This window comes from Salmo salar, chromosome 09, assembly GCF_965601325.2.
Source record: "Salmo salar chromosome 09, fSalSal1, whole genome shotgun sequence".
NCBI lineage: Eukaryota > Metazoa > Chordata > Actinopteri > Salmoniformes > Salmonidae > Salmo > Salmo salar.
The window spans coordinates 23282181-23299340 of NC_138299.1; the positions used below are offsets into that span (position 1 = coordinate 23282181).

General features: G+C 42.8%; 3 protein-coding genes across 7 annotated transcripts in view; 2 read left to right on the plus strand and 1 right to left on the minus strand.

Moving 5' to 3' along the window:
* Positions 1-3494, plus strand: part of slc35f4 (solute carrier family 35 member F4) — a 32096-nt gene extending 28602 nt beyond the window's left edge. The window contains 6 exon segments of one of the 2 annotated variants that reach the window (NM_001173862.1): positions 137-437; positions 953-1172; positions 1305-1430; positions 1543-1735; positions 1838-1927; positions 2733-3494. In NM_001173862.1, coding sequence (NP_001167333.1) covers positions 137-437; positions 953-1172; positions 1305-1430; positions 1543-1735; positions 1838-1927; positions 2733-2968 — 1166 coding nt within the window. In that variant the 3' untranslated portion in view covers positions 2969-3494. 2 annotated transcript variants of the gene reach the window in all.
* Positions 3495-4737: 1243 nt separating this feature from the next.
* Positions 4738-9682, plus strand: LOC106611023 (uncharacterized). Of its 3 annotated transcripts, none has more exons than XM_014210822.3 (7): positions 4738-5057; positions 5171-5457; positions 5579-5670; positions 5913-5975; positions 6116-6199; positions 8367-8484; positions 8644-9682. In XM_014210822.3, the coding sequence occupies exons 2-7, from the start codon at positions 5232-5234 to the stop codon at positions 9132-9134; spliced, it is 1074 nt and encodes a 357-aa protein (XP_014066297.1). In that variant the 5' UTR covers positions 4738-5057; positions 5171-5231; the 3' UTR covers positions 9135-9682. The 3 variants fall into 3 exon arrangements, with proteins under 3 accessions (XP_014066297.1, XP_014066299.1, XP_014066298.1); XM_014210824.3 differs by having other exon boundaries at positions 5594-5670; XM_014210823.3 differs by having other exon boundaries at positions 5185-5457.
* Positions 9683-9928: 246 nt separating this feature from the next.
* naa30 (N-alpha-acetyltransferase 30, NatC catalytic subunit) lies at positions 9929-15596 on the minus strand. Of its 2 annotated transcripts, none has more exons than XM_082955669.1 (4): positions 15040-15596; positions 14456-14576; positions 13952-14007; positions 9929-10901 (listed from the first exon to the last, which is right to left on the minus strand). In XM_082955669.1, exons 2-4 carry the CDS (start codon positions 14571-14573, stop codon positions 10764-10766), a joined length of 312 nt encoding a protein of 103 aa, XP_082811795.1. In that variant the 5' UTR covers positions 14574-14576; positions 15040-15596; the 3' UTR covers positions 9929-10763. The 2 variants fall into 2 exon arrangements, with proteins under 2 accessions (XP_082811795.1, XP_014066300.1); XM_014210825.3 differs by having other exon boundaries at positions 15003-15596.
* Between the last annotated feature and the right edge of the window lie 1564 nt (positions 15597-17160).

Consider the following 17160-nt stretch of genomic DNA (forward strand, 5'->3'; position numbering starts at 1 on the left):
ATGGTGCCGAAGCTAATGGCACTGTCCATGGTGCTGAAGCGTCTTCTATTCACCTACACCAATGCCTCTTGTGATGCAACAAGCCTACAGTACATATCCCTCCATACTTTAACTACGGATGTGTTTACCCCCACAGGAGAGGAGGGTTCTGAGTCTCATGCAGACACACCAGGCAGTGAGACCAGTGAAGAGGGGACATCGTACCAGACGTGTGCTAACACAGTGCTGAAGGTGCTGGGGGGCCTCCTATTGGTCCTATGTGTCTCCTCCTCTTGGGTGGGCACCACTCAGCTGGTCCAGCTCACCTTCAAGTCCTTCTCCTGCCCCTTCTTCATCTCCTGGTTCAGCACCAACTGGACCATCCTCCTCTTCCCTCTCTACTACGGAGGCCACGTGGTCACCACCCGGGACAAGCAGACGCCTATACAGAAATTCAGGTGATTGATCATGACAGTGGGGAAGGGCTTATACAAGGTTGCACAGGCTAGGTACCGTAGCTCCTTGAGAAACCATAGACTCCATAGGCTATAATTCCAGGGTATTGAATCAGTTTTGACACCCAGAAGGGTTTATGGGAGCTGCAGTAGTTTGTAAAATTTGTAAATTGCTTTCTGTTCAGTATTCGGGGGGGTTTGATCTCCTCCAGTGCTGTGAGATGTTGTTTATATGACACACCCTTCCTCTAATTACCATTGGCACAGGCCTGTGAAAGGGGATATTGACCGCAACCAGGAGAAATGGCCAGTGTAATAATTTCAATGAAGCATTGCCTCTCAGCCGGAAGAACGGTTTTGACTTCCATCCAAAGTTTTGGAATTCCCACTCTCACATTTCCTCATGGGTATAGGACTAATCCCATTGATAAGTGCTCTTACCAACAACAAATTTGAGAAGTAAATAACCTCTTCCTTTTCTCTATCCACTATTTCCTCTCTATAATTCCATTTGTCAGAGAGTGCAGCAGGCTTTTCGGGGAGGATGGGATGACCCTCAAGCTGTTCCTGAAGAGGACAGCCCCTTTCTCCATCCTGTGGACCCTGACTAACTACCTGTACCTGCTGGCCCTGAGGAAGCTGACCGCCACTGACGTCTCAGCCCTCTACTGCTGCCACAAGGCCTTCGTCTTCCTGCTGTCCTGGATCGTCCTGAAGGACCGCTTCATGGGTGTACGGGTCAGTACTCTACCACTACTATTACTTAATTGGGCTTGATCACACAGCTATCCAATGAATCATACAGGGGAGTGGGACAGTAGGCACAAGTATTAAGGTTGATTGGTTTACCTCCCTCATTCCTACCTGCAGATTGTGGCGGCCATAATGGCCATCACAGGCATCGTCATGATGGCTTACGCAGATGGTTTCCATGGGGACTCCATCATAGGCGTGGCCTTGGCTGTAGGCTCCGCGTCCACATCGGCTCTCTACAAGGTTAGTTTACTAAGCAGGTGCCTGTTTATACTGAAATAATTAGTATTCTTAATTAGTTTTACATAGAGTTCCATCAGTATAACATATCTGGACATTGTTTCCTCTGCTGCAGGTGCTGTTTAAGATGTTCCTGGGCAGTGCCAACCTGGGTGAGGTGGCTCACTTCCTCTCCACCATGGGCGTCTTCAATCTCATCTTCATCTCCTTCATTCCCCTCATCCTCTACTTCACCAAAGTGGAGCACTGGGGCTCTCTGTCCTCGCTGCCCTGGGGATACCTGTGTGGCCTGGCTGGGCTCTGGCTGGGTGAGTGGAAACACACACACACACACACACACACACACACACACACACTATTTGATCTTACTAGAAACAATATTTGTGTTAACATTGTCATTTGTCTTCCAGTGTTCAATATCCTGGTTAATGTTGGTGTGGTGCTTACCTATCCCATCCTCATCTCTATAGGGACATTGCTCAGTGTGCCCGGCAATGCAGGTAAGTGTCGGTGTGCGTGTGTATCTCTGAAATATGTGTAAAGGCCTCTTTATTCTAAAGCATGCAGAGGTATTGTATTCAGACGTCAGTACTTGAGGCCCCGGCAACAAAAAGATTACACAGCAGGTCTCACTCTCTCACCTCGGAAACCCAATCATCATTGTGCCTTCAGACGCAGCAACTATCCGTCACAAAGGGAGGATCAGGTTGCTAAGGCGACACTAAATGCCCACAGTTATTTTCCTTAACCACGGTGGCCGTGTATGAAGGTCAGCGGGTTAATACAGCTTGGCGCGGTGCAGGGGTGTAGACCTTTAGAGCAGAGAGGAAATAGTGGCCCACTTGTGCTGATTGTAAGCTGCATTAAGCTACATAATGTATATCCCCTCTGCAGTTCAGTTCATCCCCCCACTTTTGTCCTGCGGTTTCTGTTACTTTATGTAATTATCTAGAAGAAAAAGAAACGCACACCTTTTAAGGCAAGGTGCTGGCTAGCGGGGCAGAAAACTTGAAAATAAGGGAGAGCCGCACACCCTAGGAGCTCAGATATGATATGATACCCTGATGAAGACAGCTTGGCTGTCGAAACGTTGGACATTACATTTTTGCATCTGAGCTCCTAGGGTGTGCGGCTCTCCCTTATTTTCAAACTTTATGTAATTAATCAGAACATCTCTCTCTGTCTTTCTCCCTCTCTCTCTTCTATTACCTCACTTCTGCATAATTAATCAAAACATCTCTCTCGTGCCGTACCTCCCTCCCTCTCCCTCCCTCCCCCTCCCTCCGTCCCTCCCTCCCTCCGTAGTGGTTGATGTGTTGAAACATGAGGTGATCTTCAGTGTGGTGCGTCTGGCTGCCACCTGCATCATCTGCCTTGGCTTCCTGCTGCTGCTGCTTCCTGAGGAGTGGGACTCCGTCACGCTGCGCTTCCTCGCCGCATTCAAGAAGCCTGAGGAGCATGGAGAGGAGCTGACTGATTCCAGCATCCACACACGCAGCCGCAGCCAAGCCAATGGCGCCGTCTCAATCCCTATGGCATGATCCTCCAATGCCCCGTCCCATCACCAACCCCCATCCTCGCACGGTTCTACATGTCCCGTCTGGGAAGCGTGGCGGGATGACTCCAATGCTAACTACAGACCAGGAAGTCCAAAATCAGGAGAACAGGAAGTGTATCTATGACTGAGAGAAACTGTTGTGGTGTGGAGTTGAATCTCCTCTGTCACTTTCCCCAGGAATTAATGGGGAGTCAAAAGAGAACCTTTACTGCTGATTTTGCTGAGCGTAAAGTTGGAAAGTCTTGAACTCCTTGCCACACCCAGTCTTGCCCCTAGACCACATAAGCCCAACCTTGAACCTGCTCCACGAACTGTATTCTGTGAATATAAATATTGACAGGGCCAGTTTGGCTCAATCTTATCTGCATTTGTTGAATTTACTTAGAGGTGTATCAATAGAGTATTTACATTTGCTTCTTATATAGTATTATATACAGGAATGGGTTGGGAAACATATACTTAACATACAGGCTCTTTTTCTTTTTTAATAAATGTCAAATAAAGACCAATAGCTTCTTGATCAGATCGTCTTATAAACACATTCACAACCTTTAAAAACACGCTACGTTCAAGACAGGAAAATTATTGAGATGGCTGTAAATGGATATTTCAGTTATCAATAGCCGCGGAAGTGGATCAGGTCCACATTCGACAAGGCAGAGCTTCTGAGGACTATCTCCATAAAGCCAGGGCCTTCATATCATCCTATTACATCACCTCTGTATGGGCCACGTACGCGGCACACAGACAGCAGGTTCATGTTGATATGTATAACTAACTGCTCAGTAGAACTGCTCACACGTCACTACCATGTCTTCTGACCTGATTCGTCTTAGTTCCAAACATATCCAGCAGTATGGAGTGTGATTCATCCAGTCTTAGTAATAATGTATTTAATTAATTCTGCAGGGATGACAGACTCTCCTCTGTCATCCATTCCTCTCTCTACTCCCCTGCTCACTTCCACAGAGATCTCCAGTAATTAGGTGATGAAGGCTTTTATGGCCCAGCAGCAGCCTAGCACTGATTCATCTGCAGGTAGAAACACACAGCTCCTCCTCAGCCAGTCCGCGACAGCTACCAGGCAAAACAGCCTTTCAGTGGGATAGAAATAGAATGAAACCAATTTGAAAGATGGAATAACTAAATTCATTTCAGGGCACTTGAATGACTTTATTCCTGGAGACGAAGTGCAGTGTGTTTGTTGGAGCTGTTCTCCTCTGAGGCTGTGAGACACAGAGCTCAGTCCCCAGTCAGTGCTGTGATGGCTGGTGTGCTGTCAGTGAAACATGACCTCTAATGAAGCATTTGCTGAACTGACAGATTCAGAGACTGACTGTTGTGGAGGCTGCCCCATTAAACCAAATGAGCGAGAAAAGAGGAGGAGGTGGACGAATGTAGGGAGGGGTTTAAATCCTCATTACTGATGATTTGCATATCCACACACTGAGACAGAACAAAGTACAGCATCTCCATGTTATGCAGGTTGTCCGAACTCTTTTCATCATTTGAAAATTAATTCTCAAACTTTTACCTTTATTTCTATGTCCTGCTGTAAATTATTTCCTTGTTGGAAACTGTGAAAGCATAGTGTATGTTGTCGAGGCAGATTCTGTAAATGATCTATTTATTATTATGCCTGAACAGTTTGGAGCGTGAAGGGGAAGAGGTATGGGGCTAGAAAAAAAGCAGGGTCTTTCAAGCATTAACTTGGAGTTACAAAGTAACCTGTAGGGAGAGTTGTCATAGAAACACAGCCCATTATAATGAAAAATAAGAAGTATAAAGACAGGGATGGGGGCACAGACCTTCCATTTTAACCACAACTAAAACTGTTACTCCACTTGTACAGCTGCAACATACAGAATGGATTCCTGAGATGTATGCCACCACAACTAACTAGGGAAGTTATTATGTAACTAATGGTGTCATACCAAAGGGCTATGCTAATTTATCAAGAAAGAAAAGTAAACTACAGTACATCAACAACCGTAGCAGCCGTGGCGGAGCATGGCACACCACATACAACCAAACGAATGAGAGAACATGAGCGGAGGACTAAAACAAGTGAGGTGAGACAAGTTCTTCTAATTTCAGTCTAAATTACTGTAAGTAATTTATACTGTCCGGATTTCATAATATTAACAAACCCAAATTAGAGTGTGATTACTTGACTGATCAACAGACTTTCGCTAAAAGCATAGCATAGCAGTCTGACGGCCATAGCAGAGGGCTAGTGGTGGACTATGGGCTCTACAGGATCCAGGTCCAGGCTGAGTCAGGTGGCCTCGTGTCACAGTCAGCCAGAGGGAAACCAGGACCAGCAGGCCAGTCATCCCACCTCACAATGGACCATCCCTGCTGTGCCAACCCCACTGGAGCCACAACATGGGCTCCTGGGACACAGTAGGACTATCCAGCTGCCCCCACTGAAACTGGAAAACTCTGCAAGCTTCCCACCGCTATCTACAGGTCAGTAGACAGATTATTTTGTCTCCAAATGTGGTTGTCATCATCATGAAGGCTTAACTGTCTTGTGTGTCTATATGCATGTGTCAATGTGTGTATATGTGTGTCTATGCATGTGTGTAAGAATCATCATATGTAGCAAGCAGCCTCCCACAGAGTCAAAGCAACATTTGGGGACCAAGCATCATTCATTCTCATCCACCACGAAGACTACAGGTCAGAACAGTATCGCTTTCACTACCATTTTACTACAAACTGTCACAAGCATTCTTGTTCAAGTGTTCCTAAATTCCTACTTTATCTTCCTATTTCTGTGAAATATATTGTATTTCAATTTAGTGCCTCTGACTCTACATTGGGGGAAGAGTGGCTGTGTTATTGCATTGACTGTTGTTGTGATGTGTCTATGGGTACTGTATGTGTACCCATGCAGACCTCCCATCATTCTCTCTCCTCAGGTGTTGCAACCGCTGGCCCCTCTTAGTGCAGGCCTCAAGGTTACTGCCAATCACATGGCCATGGTAAAAAAAAAACTGAAAAACATCAGTGCCATTTTGTCTGTTTATGCTGTGTGTTGACATGTATACAAAGCCTTTGTCAATTTTGAAGCTGTTTATGACCTTATGCTTGTGTTTGGTTTGTTCTCTTTCTCTTGTCACAGGACAGAGACTGGAGAGATGGGGGTGTCCTCCACTTTTCTACCCCCAGCCAGCGGGCACACGATGGCACCGGCCACCATCCGCAGGTGTAGATAGATAATGTCATGGATTTACAGTGCCTTCAGAAAGTATTCACACCGCTCGACTTTTTCCACATTTTGTTGTGTTACAAAGTGGGATTAAAATGGATTTAATTGTAATTTATGCAATGTCAAAGTGTAAGAAAAATTCAACAACAAAAAATATACTAAATGGAAAATAAAACATGAATATATCTTGATCAGATAAGTATTCAACCCCCTGAGTAAATACATAGAATCACCTTTGGCAGCGATGATATTTGTGTCTTTCTGGGTAAGTCTCTAAGAGCTTTGCAAACCTGGATTGTACAATATTTTCCCATTATTCTTAAAAAAATTCTTCAAGCACTGTCAAGTTGGTTTGCTAGGCAGCCATTTTCAAGTCTTGCCATAGATTTTCATGCCGATTTAAGTCAAAACTAACTAGGCCACTCAGGGACATTCAATGTCGTCTAGGTTATTATCCTGCTGAAAGCAGGGGCGGTTCTTGGGGGGGGGGGGGCAGTGCCCCTGTGACAACAATTTTGGATCCCCTTGTGGCCCCCCTAAATGTGGAGTATGAAATCATTTTGACATAACTAATTATTGCTATTGTTCTTTTTTTACATCCGTTATTAGACAGTGGCAACGCGGAACACTAATGATTATGAACATGGTCTTTTGCCGCCTAATGCAGTGAAGAAAACGATATGACAACAATAACATCTAATGTAACTGGCCCCTCTAACAGTACAACTGGCCCCAGCTTGGCCCCCCCAGTTGAAATGGCCTAGAACTGCCACTGGCTGAAAGGTGGATTTGTTGTCTCCCAGTGTCTGTTGGAAAGCAGACTACACCAGGTTTCCTCTAGGATTTTGCCTGTGCTTAGCTTTATTCCTTTTCTTTTTATCCATAAAATCTCCCTAGTCTTTGCCAATGACCAGCATACCCATAACATAATGCAGCCACCACCATGCTTGAAAATATGAAGAGGGGTCTCTGTAGTGACTGGGTGTATTGATACACCATCCAAAGTGTAATTAATAACATCACCATGCTCAAAGGGATATTCAATGTCTGCTTTTTTATTTTAAATTGTTTAAACCCATCTACCAGTATGTGCCCTTCTTTGTGAGGCATTGGAAAACCTCCCTGGTCTTTGTCTTTAAATCTGTGCTTGAAATTCACTGCTGGACTGAGGGACATTACAGATAATTGTATTTGTGAGGTACAGAGATTGGGTAATTATTCACAAATCATGTTCAACACTATTATTGCACACAGAGTTAGTCCATGCAACTTATGTGACTTGTTAAGCAAATGTTTACTCCTGTAGTTATTTAGGCTTGGCATAACAAAGGGGTTGAATACTTACTGACTCAAGGTCTTGAGACAAGACATTTCAGCTTTTCATTTTTCATTCATTTGTTTTACGTAATTCCACTTTGACATTATGGGGTATTGTATGTAAATCAGTGACACATAAGGCGGCGCACAATTGGCCCAGCGTCGTCCAGGTTAAGGGAGGGTTTGGCCGGGGTAGGCCGTCATTGTAAAATTAAGAATTTGTTCTTAACTGACTTGCCTAGTTAAATAAAGTTTAAATAAATAAAAAAACACAAAATCGAAATGATCAATTTTAAATTCAGGCTGTAATACAACACAATGTGGAAAATGTCAAGGGGTATGAATACTTTCTGAATGCACTGGACATGCTTATGATCCTCAGTCTTCAAAACAATTACATGTGATTTGATTTAGTCAGGAATGTTGTTATGAGAGGTAATTTACCAGAGAGAGCGAGAGCAGCTGGTGAGCTGCGAGCCTGGGCCCCTTCTGTCCCAGTGGGCCTGATTAAAGCGCTGGTGGAGTGGAAAGTGGGGTGGGCTACAGCTCTGACTGGCCCTCAATGGGATGCGCTTTCAGGGTACAGGGAACAGGAAAAACCCCACTACCAGGCAAACACACACGTGCGCGCACGCACTCCCTCACAAACCGACATATATATATATATATATTGTAACAATTTGTACATTTTCATTGCATAGGGCATGATCTAGGGATCAACATTTTTTCTGTAGCATATCATTGATGCATTATGTGTATACCATGACGTGACTATATTATATTTAAAACTACCATTTGGTGGTGACTCATGCATGGTCTCTCTGGCTGTGTGGGTTGGGTTGTGTAGGGAGGACTCCTGGAGGCACAGATGGTCCTCAGTCAACAGGCCCAGCGGAGAAGGAGAGCCCACCAGAGACGAGTCCGAGAGCAGCGGGTCCACGAGAGGACAATCTACATAGATAATGGTGAGACTGGAGACATTTTGTTAATCTGGCTGACACCAAACTCAGCCTGGCTAAAAAAATGTACCACCAACTTGAACATGTTCTAAGTGATGCGTACAATCCATAGGGCTCTAGTACTTAAATAGACTGTGTACTTTGTCTTGCTCCCTTGGCCTCTAGTTGAAGCACCTAGCAGCAAAGGGATACAGAGACTGCATCTGCTGAACAGGCCAACCCAAAGGGACATATTTTGGGATGAGATGACAGGAGAGAGTCTTGACCTCAAGGAGATCCTGCAACCAAGCCCCCTTCCCCTGGAGCAGGGAAAGAGACAGCAGTCCCAGCCTGGACCACCACCGTGCCTGTGTAGGGATGAGGAGCTGATCAACAGAGACTTGGCTTGGGAAGGCCTCAGGAGTCCTCACCGGAAAACCAATACTCTCACAGACAGAGTGGCAGGGGAGACAGATGGTGGACTGACCATGAGGAAAACCTTACCTTCGATGCTGGACTGGAAGACAGAGAAACAAAGAGATACAATTCCCAAACACTTGAGCTCTTTCGGGGATAGTGAGAGGGCTAGTAGGAGGCCTCTGGGAGGCTGGCAGAGAGAGGGCATTAGAGGTCTATGTCATGGGGAGAGGGGGATTTGGGAACCTGACCTGGAGTAAGAGCTGTTTGAGAGGTTTACTAATCTGGATTAGACCGGATCTCCAATCTCAGTTTGCGAAATGCTAATGGTGTATAGATAGATGGTCACTTCATTTTGAAAAGCAGAAATTGTAGCTCATTTATCTTTTAAACTGTTAGCATTTTTACTGTATGATCACATGGCAAACTAAAATATTGCTTTGTCATAACCAAAGTTTTTCAGAGAATGTGTCCACCACCAGTGTTACACTATGGCCTGAATGTATTCATAGGATTGCTTTATTAAAATAGCAGCTGTGGTTAAAGTAAGTCTAGGATTGCTTCATTAGAATAGCAGATGTGGTTAAAGTAAGTCTCATTATGGGAACAAATCTGTTTTCCATAACAAATAAAATGTGTTTATGAAAGTGACTGTGTTATTATTATTCCAGCCTGTTTGAAGTCAGTGTGTGGCGCCCTCTAGGGATGATAGTGATACTACAGGTGTGGAAAGGTCTAAAATTAGCTTGACTAACACCAGCATAATGTTCAGAAGGTGAGAAAGCACATTAAAAAATAATACATTTGGCTTTTTGATCTTATTTCCATCATCATTAACAATACATGGTAGTTATATAGCGCTTTTCAAGGACCAAAAGTGACTTTAATTTTGTTACTCAATCTTAATCTCTAAAACGATGGAAAACGGACAGACAAAATACTACCACCAAATAGTACAAAATCCCAGCAATGAATGACCAAATACATTACTTTGTCCATCTTAAATTGAAAGGTGTCTTGCGATACACTTTTGAAAGAAGACCCATAAAAGATATCTGACCATATTTTGTTTATCTTCAAGACCTCTAGACACAATGGTAGAGACAAAAATGAGTACGTACAAATGGTACAAAATAATTTCCTTCAATGACCGTTTAATTTAGCTTCAAAGAGAATGTATTTTCTAAATTATCTTTGGGGCTGAGTTTTTGTTTAATGAGAAGCACACTGAAGACCTCTTGTGCTCCCCAATTCCCTTCAACATTGAAAAGATCTATTGCACTTCAGAGCTCCTTTTACCCTAACAGGAAATTGCTTATTGCAGCAATCCTCTCCACCTTTATGAAAATCCTGATGGAAGCTCTTAGCAGGATTAGAGAGACAATAACACTGGCCAGCTACCACACACCTGGGGCCACAGCGGACACACAAGACAAGGGACAACTGCATTTTGTTCTTGAATCAAATGAGAGGTATTCTCTTTTCTTATGACTTCTGAAGCAATTAGGCTGTATAGCCCTTATAAATGGCTTTATGAAAACATTCATATTGCATAGTCTTACTGTTCTTCCCAACTTATTTTCGCCATGTTTTTAGTCCTCTAATTTAAAAAAATAAAAGGACAGAGGCAAGCTGTTGTTTTGTTTGTAATTGATTTAGTTTGGTCGAGGTCAAAGGCTAGGGTGTGGTTATTTTCAGTTCATTTCCACTGGCCACTAAAATGCCACAAGTACTCCCAATTCAACAAAGAAAACTGTGGTACCGGTCTCCAATTTTTCTTCCTGATCTTTCTGGATTTTATGTGGCGTTGATGTTTCCCTCGTAGGGAGGACGTTTGTTCCTGAGACTGGGAGAAAGAGGTCTCAGAGCCAGAGACACTGACTGTATTGCTACCGGAGCCACAGTTTGAGCCGCAGAGCATCCACTCCATTTAAATAGTATTGGAAGAGCCTCTTGTCCCTTACAAAGCCCAGGTTCTCATACAGTTTCTGGGCTGATTGGTTGGTGATCTCAGTCTCCAGCACCACCTGTTAAAGTCAACAAAACCAAGTAATTTGTAAGAGATTGTTACCTCCATCTCCATACAAAATGGTATTCAATGGCATTTTCAGTTTCAAATGTGCATTGGTGTAATGAGATTAGAATCAAGCTTAAAACTTGTCACTATTTACGGTAAAGAGTGTGGCCTGTTATCTTCTAGCTAAAATGTGGCCTAATGTAAGGTGACCAGAAATGGTTTTGTTTTTGTGTGGGGAGGGGGGATACTGTTTGAAAATAAAATGCCATGGAACTATATTTAACTATCAATTTTCCCTATTGTCCTTTAAAATACTTCAAACACAGAAATGGAATAACCCTCCACAGTTCTTAAAAGCCTAGCTAGTAATTTTTGAATCACCCAGGTTTGGTAGCCTATTGCTGTTGCATGTACATTCTGGTCATGGTGTGTTCATATTTTTTTTATTTAACCAGGAAAAGCCCATTGAAACCCAGAGTCTCTTTTTCAAGGGAGACCTGGCCAAGAAGACAGCAACAATCAATATATTACAGCATTAAAACATACAATTCAACAACATGATCCAGCCTAAAAAAAAGCATTTACACTCCTCTGTAACAGTCTCCCACCAACATTTAAAATTAATTCAGTGGCACTAACTAGAGGTCGACCGATTAATCGGAATGGCCGATTAATTAGGGCCGATTTCAAGTTTTCGTAACAATCGGTAATCGGTATTTTTGGCCACCGATTTGCCGATTTTTAAAATGTTTTTATTATTATTTTTTACACCTTTATTTAACTAGGCAAGTCAGATTAAGAACACATTCTTATTTTCAATGACGGCCTAGGAACGGGGGTTAACTGCCTTGTTCAGGGGGGATTCGGGGATTAGTTTTTGCAACCTTCTGGTTACTAGTCCAATGCTCTAACCACCTGCCTTACATTGCACTCCACGAGGAGTCTGCGTGGCAGACTGACTACCTGTTACGCGAGGGCAGCAAGAAGCCAAGGTAAGTTGCTAGCTAGCATTAAACGTATCTTATAAAAAAAAGATCAATCTCAACATAATCACTAGTTAACTACACATGGTTGATGATATTACTAGTTTATCTAACGTGTCCTGCGTTGCATATAATCGATGCGGTGCCTGTTAATTTCTCATTGAATCACAGCCTACTTCGACAAACGGGTAATGATTTAACAAGCGCATTTGCGAAAAAAGCACTGTCGTTGCACCAATGTACCTAACCATAAACATCAATGTCTTTCTTTAAAATCAATACACAAGTATATATTTTTAAACCTGCATATTTAGTTAATATTGCCTGCTAACATGAAATTGTGTCACGCTCTTGCGTTCATTGCCTGGCTCGTTGCGAACTAATTTGCCAGAATTTTACGTAATTATGACATACCATTGAAGGTTGTGCAATGTAACAGGAATATTTAGACTTAGGGATGCCACCCGTTAGATAAAATACAGAACGGTTCCGTATTTCACTGAAAGAAAAAGCATTTTGTTTTCGAGATGATAGTTTCTGGATTCGACCATATTAATGACCTAAGACTCGTATTTCTGTGTGTTTATTATATTATAATTAAGTCTATGATTTGATAGAGCAGTCTGAGCGGTGGTAGGCACCAGTAGGCTCGTAAGCATTCATTCAAACAGCACTTTCGTGCGTTTTGCCAGCAGCTCTTCGCAATGCATTGCGCTGTTTATGACTTCAAGCCTGTCAACTCCCAAGATTTGGCTGGTGTAACCGATGTGAAATGGCTAGCTAGTTAGCGGGTGCGCGCTAATAGCGTTTCAAACGTCACTCGCTCTGAGACTTGGAGTAGTTGTTCCCCTTGCTCTACATGGGTAACGCTGCTTCGAGGGTGGCTGTTGTCGATGTGTTCCTGGTTCGAGCCCAGGTAGGAGCGAGGAGAGGGACGGAAGCTATACTGTTACACTGGCAATACTGAAGTGCCTATAAGAACATCCAATAGTCAAAGGTATATGAAATACAAATCGTATAGAGAGAAATAGTCCTATAATTCCTATAATAACTACAACCTAAAACGTCTTACCTGGGAATATTGAAGACTCATGTTAAAAGGAACCACCAGCTTTCATATGTTCCCATGTTCTGAGCAAGGCACTTAAACGTTAGCTTTTTTATATGGCACATATTGCACTTTTACTTTCTTCTCCAACACTGTTTTTGCATTATTTAAACCAAATTGAACGTGTTTCATTATTTATTTGAGGCTAAATTGATTTTATGTATGTATTATATTAAGTTAAAATAAGTGTTCATTCAGTATTGTTGTAATTGTCATTATTACAAATACATTAAAAAAAAAAAAAAAAAACGACTGATTAATCGGTATCGGGTTTTTGGTCCTCCAATAATCGGTATCGGCGTTGAAAAATCACAATCGGTCGACCTCTAGCACCAACATATCTAGATGAAGCGTGGATTGTAAACTATTCCATGCCTCTGGTGCACAAGACGAGAAGGCAGTCTTGCCTAATACTGTAAATGTCCTGGGGACTTTAAGTAGAAACCACCTAGCAGACCGGGTATGGTAACTGCTGGTGGTGAAGGAGACCAGACTACAGAGGTAAAGAGGGAGTTTACCCAAAAGGGCCTTGTAGATGAACACATAAAAATATACGTAGCTTCCTGCACATATAAAGTGAGGTCCAACCCACCATTTGGTTGGTATAAGGTGCAATGGTGGGTGAGTGACTTGGCATTTGTAATAAAGTGCAAGGATGCATGATAAAAAGAGTCCAGTCTCTGAATCACTGGTCAAACGTTCTCATAAAAGGTCCACGGCAAAGCCTCGGGAGAAAACGAGTTTGGTAAAGGGATTGATACATGCAAATCTGATTGGATACAGCATTTGATTATTTAACTATCAGCCCCAATTTAACTTCAAGGTTGCTTTTTTCTTTCTAAGGGCTAATCAGGGACATTTTCAGGGACAGGCCACCAAAATTGGGGCCTGTTCCTGGAAATTGGGGACGTCTGGCCACTCTTGCCTAATGTCTTCCAGGGTAGATATGATTATGTAAAAGAAACATACCTCATCACAGTCATCATCCATCATAGCATAGATAGCCTTTTTGACTAGATATGTACCTGAAATGACAGGAGTGATGACATGTTAGAGGTAAACATGAAACATAACACAGTCTTGCAGGGGTGGGTATAATTTGTGTAATGTTCCAACAGGACTCTGTTCCAAAAGCTTCGTAAAGTACAAGGTTGCCAACAAACATCGCATACAAAGTAACATGATCAATACACCTAGCTAACTAGCTGCTGAATAGGCATCAACTCACCATGTAACCTATTCTTAATGTTTGTCGATAGGCTACCAGAGTGAGGACAGACATTTTTCGGAATAAAGATGGTGAGTGAAAAATAGCCTACTCCCTACCTGGTACCTTATTCTGCCGCTATACAACTTTGTATGCGTTGTTAGTTGGCAACCTTGTTATTTACAAAGTTTTTGGAACAGATACCTTTTGAAATGTTCCACACATTTTACCCACCCATCTTGGAGATCCTCCTAATGCCCACTTACCAATTCCTTTCCTCCTGTATCTGGAGTCCACAGCCAGCATGGCAATGTAGCCACGGTGAATCTTCTTGTGCATATCCAGTTTGCACACAATGGCACCAACACAATCCTTATCCACCATCGCCTGTGGCACAGAGAGGTAAAACATTTTATTATCTATTGGCTGGCAGGTGTGAAGGCTTTTTCTCCAGCCCTAACACACCATATTCATCCCTGAGCATAGCCTGGTAGTGGCAAACTACAATACATGATCAGTCCCTAAAATCCATACAACTTTATATCCGATTAAACGCAACTCCGCGATTTACGATGGAGTTGAGTTTGCGACTAGTGTGGGCGTACTGGAGATCCGACGTCACATAAAAACGTCATTTTTTGTGTTTTTTTTTTACTCTAGATTTCAGCATCCAAAGTAAATAATTGCCGTCAATTACACACGACATTGTTATGTGATGTTGGAGCTCCAGTCCGCCCACACTAGTCGACACTCAACTCCACCGTAAATCGTTGAGTTTAGTCAGCTAGTTAACAACTTCATAGCTCTACGTACCAGGAAGCAGAGTTGAGGCCAGTTATGAATGAAATACCTATATGTATAAATCGAATAAGGCTCTGACAAGTCCTTGGTAATAAGCCTTTTGATGTCTGACATTTGCAGTTCAGACTCGTATGGTACGTATTCCACGTCTCCCTCTATGTTTGAACATAACCCAAGCCTTCTCAGTTCTTCCACAATAACTTGAGAGGTGATAGTGGCAGCAAGCGCGGATGCCACCAGATCTTCTTCAGCGCACAGCGTCCCGTGGTCTTCCATGTCTCCCTCCATCACCACCACTTCTTTGCTGCATGTTAGCACCCCGTCGAAACTGCTGGAATCTATTTCAGCCATTCCCATAGTTGGCATGTTGTTGTTGATTTCGTTATTGTTCGCATGCAGACAGTGCGTTTAGCCAGCTAACGTTCGCTAGAACGAAAGAAAGTCGCTTGCACGGTTAAAGTTGCGAATCTGTTTTTAAAGTATATAATTTATTTTCTGTAGCTAACCCAACGCATGTACTGTAGCTAGCTAATAACTTCTAAAGTTTGTTGCTAGGCTAGCTTCTGCCTGTCAAAATTATTGCTGCCGTAAAGCATTTACTGTGCGAAAAACAACTTTACGACACTCAGTCGCATAAAATCTTAGGAACAGTGTTGTTGTAATGTCAAGAACAAGATGTCAAAACATTTTATGAAATAATTTAATGAAGAATAAGACATCTATAAACCCAATTTATGTTGTTTTTATCGTGCGACACACCGACAGAACTCAATAACATGTTCTCTAGCCCTACCACTGGATGTCGTAGTATGCTTGACAGTGTGAGGGGAATGGACATATCATGTCGATCAGTCTTGGTCCCTGGGCCAATAATTATTCATGTGTACATATATATTATACCATTATATATTGGTCATTGATCACAAATTTAGAGTGATTTGCTCACAAAAAAAAGTGGTGCTCCTTTTCTTGTGTTCTGTTTAATATTATGTGGGTTCCACAGGTGAGCACAAAGATTATCAAAAGACAAAAACCATGGGTGTTCATAAACCTAGTAGCCTTACTATTTGATAAACAAGTCAATGTATCAAATCAATTGCTTCAAAACATCTCCCGAAATTCAGCATCTCAATTTAGTTGTATGATATGTAGGTTCAAGGCATTCTAGCAGAGGCTCATTAAAAGTGCCCATTCATTTAGCAAGCCTTATTTAACCAACAATGCTATGTTTGCCAGTACAACCCAGTGACTGCACTGACTCCAAGAGCCAGGCTGACAACAGACCTGGATGCTCAAGAGCTTTGGAGCAGTCTGCCCCTTAAAAAAAAACTTTTCCAGTTCAGTACACACACACTGGGTCTTAAAGCCAAATCAATGTGGAGGGTGGGTGTCTGCCACAGCATACTGCTACATAAAAAGGTGAAGGATGCCGTGTGAGCAATTGGTTCCAATTGACAGAGGATTGGTCATGGTCAGTCTTCTGGGTGGAAATCCACATGAGAATGTGGCGATTGTACCAGCAAGGAGGGCAAGAGAGGCCAGTACTGGACAATAGAACACTCAGAAGAATCTGGCTGCAGTGGAACACACTCAAAGTGGATCACAATCTCCACCTGCTTTAACACTTCAACTACCAGATGTTCACATACTTAGCAGTGTATATATTATCAATATACTGTATTCCTTCCTTACTAAAGACAGGCTGTTGTATGTCTTGGGAAACACAGCTTGGTTAACTTGAGGACACTTAGAAATATCATCCAGATGTCTGTGCAGGGAAATAGTCTAGGGCTCTTAAAATGTGTTTTGTAGACACTTACATGTATACCTATGCATTTTCTTTTCATTGACAGGACTTTCTTATCATGGTCATGTGTGGATGAGCTGTACTCTAACCAAATTGCAATTATTTGTCATGCAATATTTAAGGTGGCCACCACACCCTGTTTCTCTTTACAAGTGTTTCTCCACGTAGCCAGTCATCTGGCCAGCTGGGGGTGGTGGAGGCCTCAACTTTTTAGAGGGTTGTTCGGTGCTCCATCTCAGGCTGGAGAGGCTGGGTATTTGAAGAGGCCACTGGCTGACAGGCAGTGCAGTCAGAGGGGGGGACCAGGGAGACCTGCCAGTTCTCCTGAGAGGCTCTTTGTGGCAAAGACGCTGCCCAGATCAG

Bases quoted from the DNA above. Each gene is read 5' to 3' on its own strand.
- naa30 (XM_014210825.3), bottom strand. From the start codon at position 15,356: ATGCCAACTATGGGAATGGCTGAAATAGATTCCAGCAGTTTCGACGGG. The intron at 14,577-15,002 runs GTACGTAGAGCT...TCTGTGCCACAG, and splicing joins GGCCTCAACTCTGCTTCCTG to GCGATGGTGGATAAGGATTG. The intron at 14,008-14,455 runs GTAAGTGGGCAT...CTGTCATTTCAG, and splicing joins ATACAGGAGGAAAGGAATTG to GTACATATCTAGTCAAAAAG.
- LOC106611023 (XM_014210822.3), top strand. From the start codon at position 5,232: ATGGGCTCTACAGGATCCAGGTCCAGGCTGAGTCAGGTGGCCTCGTGT. The intron at 5,671-5,912 runs GTCAGAACAGTA...CTCTCTCCTCAG, and splicing joins ATCCACCACGAAGACTACAG to GTGTTGCAACCGCTGGCCCC. The intron at 6,200-8,366 runs GTGTAGATAGAT...TGGGTTGTGTAG, and splicing joins GCACCGGCCACCATCCGCAG to GGAGGACTCCTGGAGGCACA.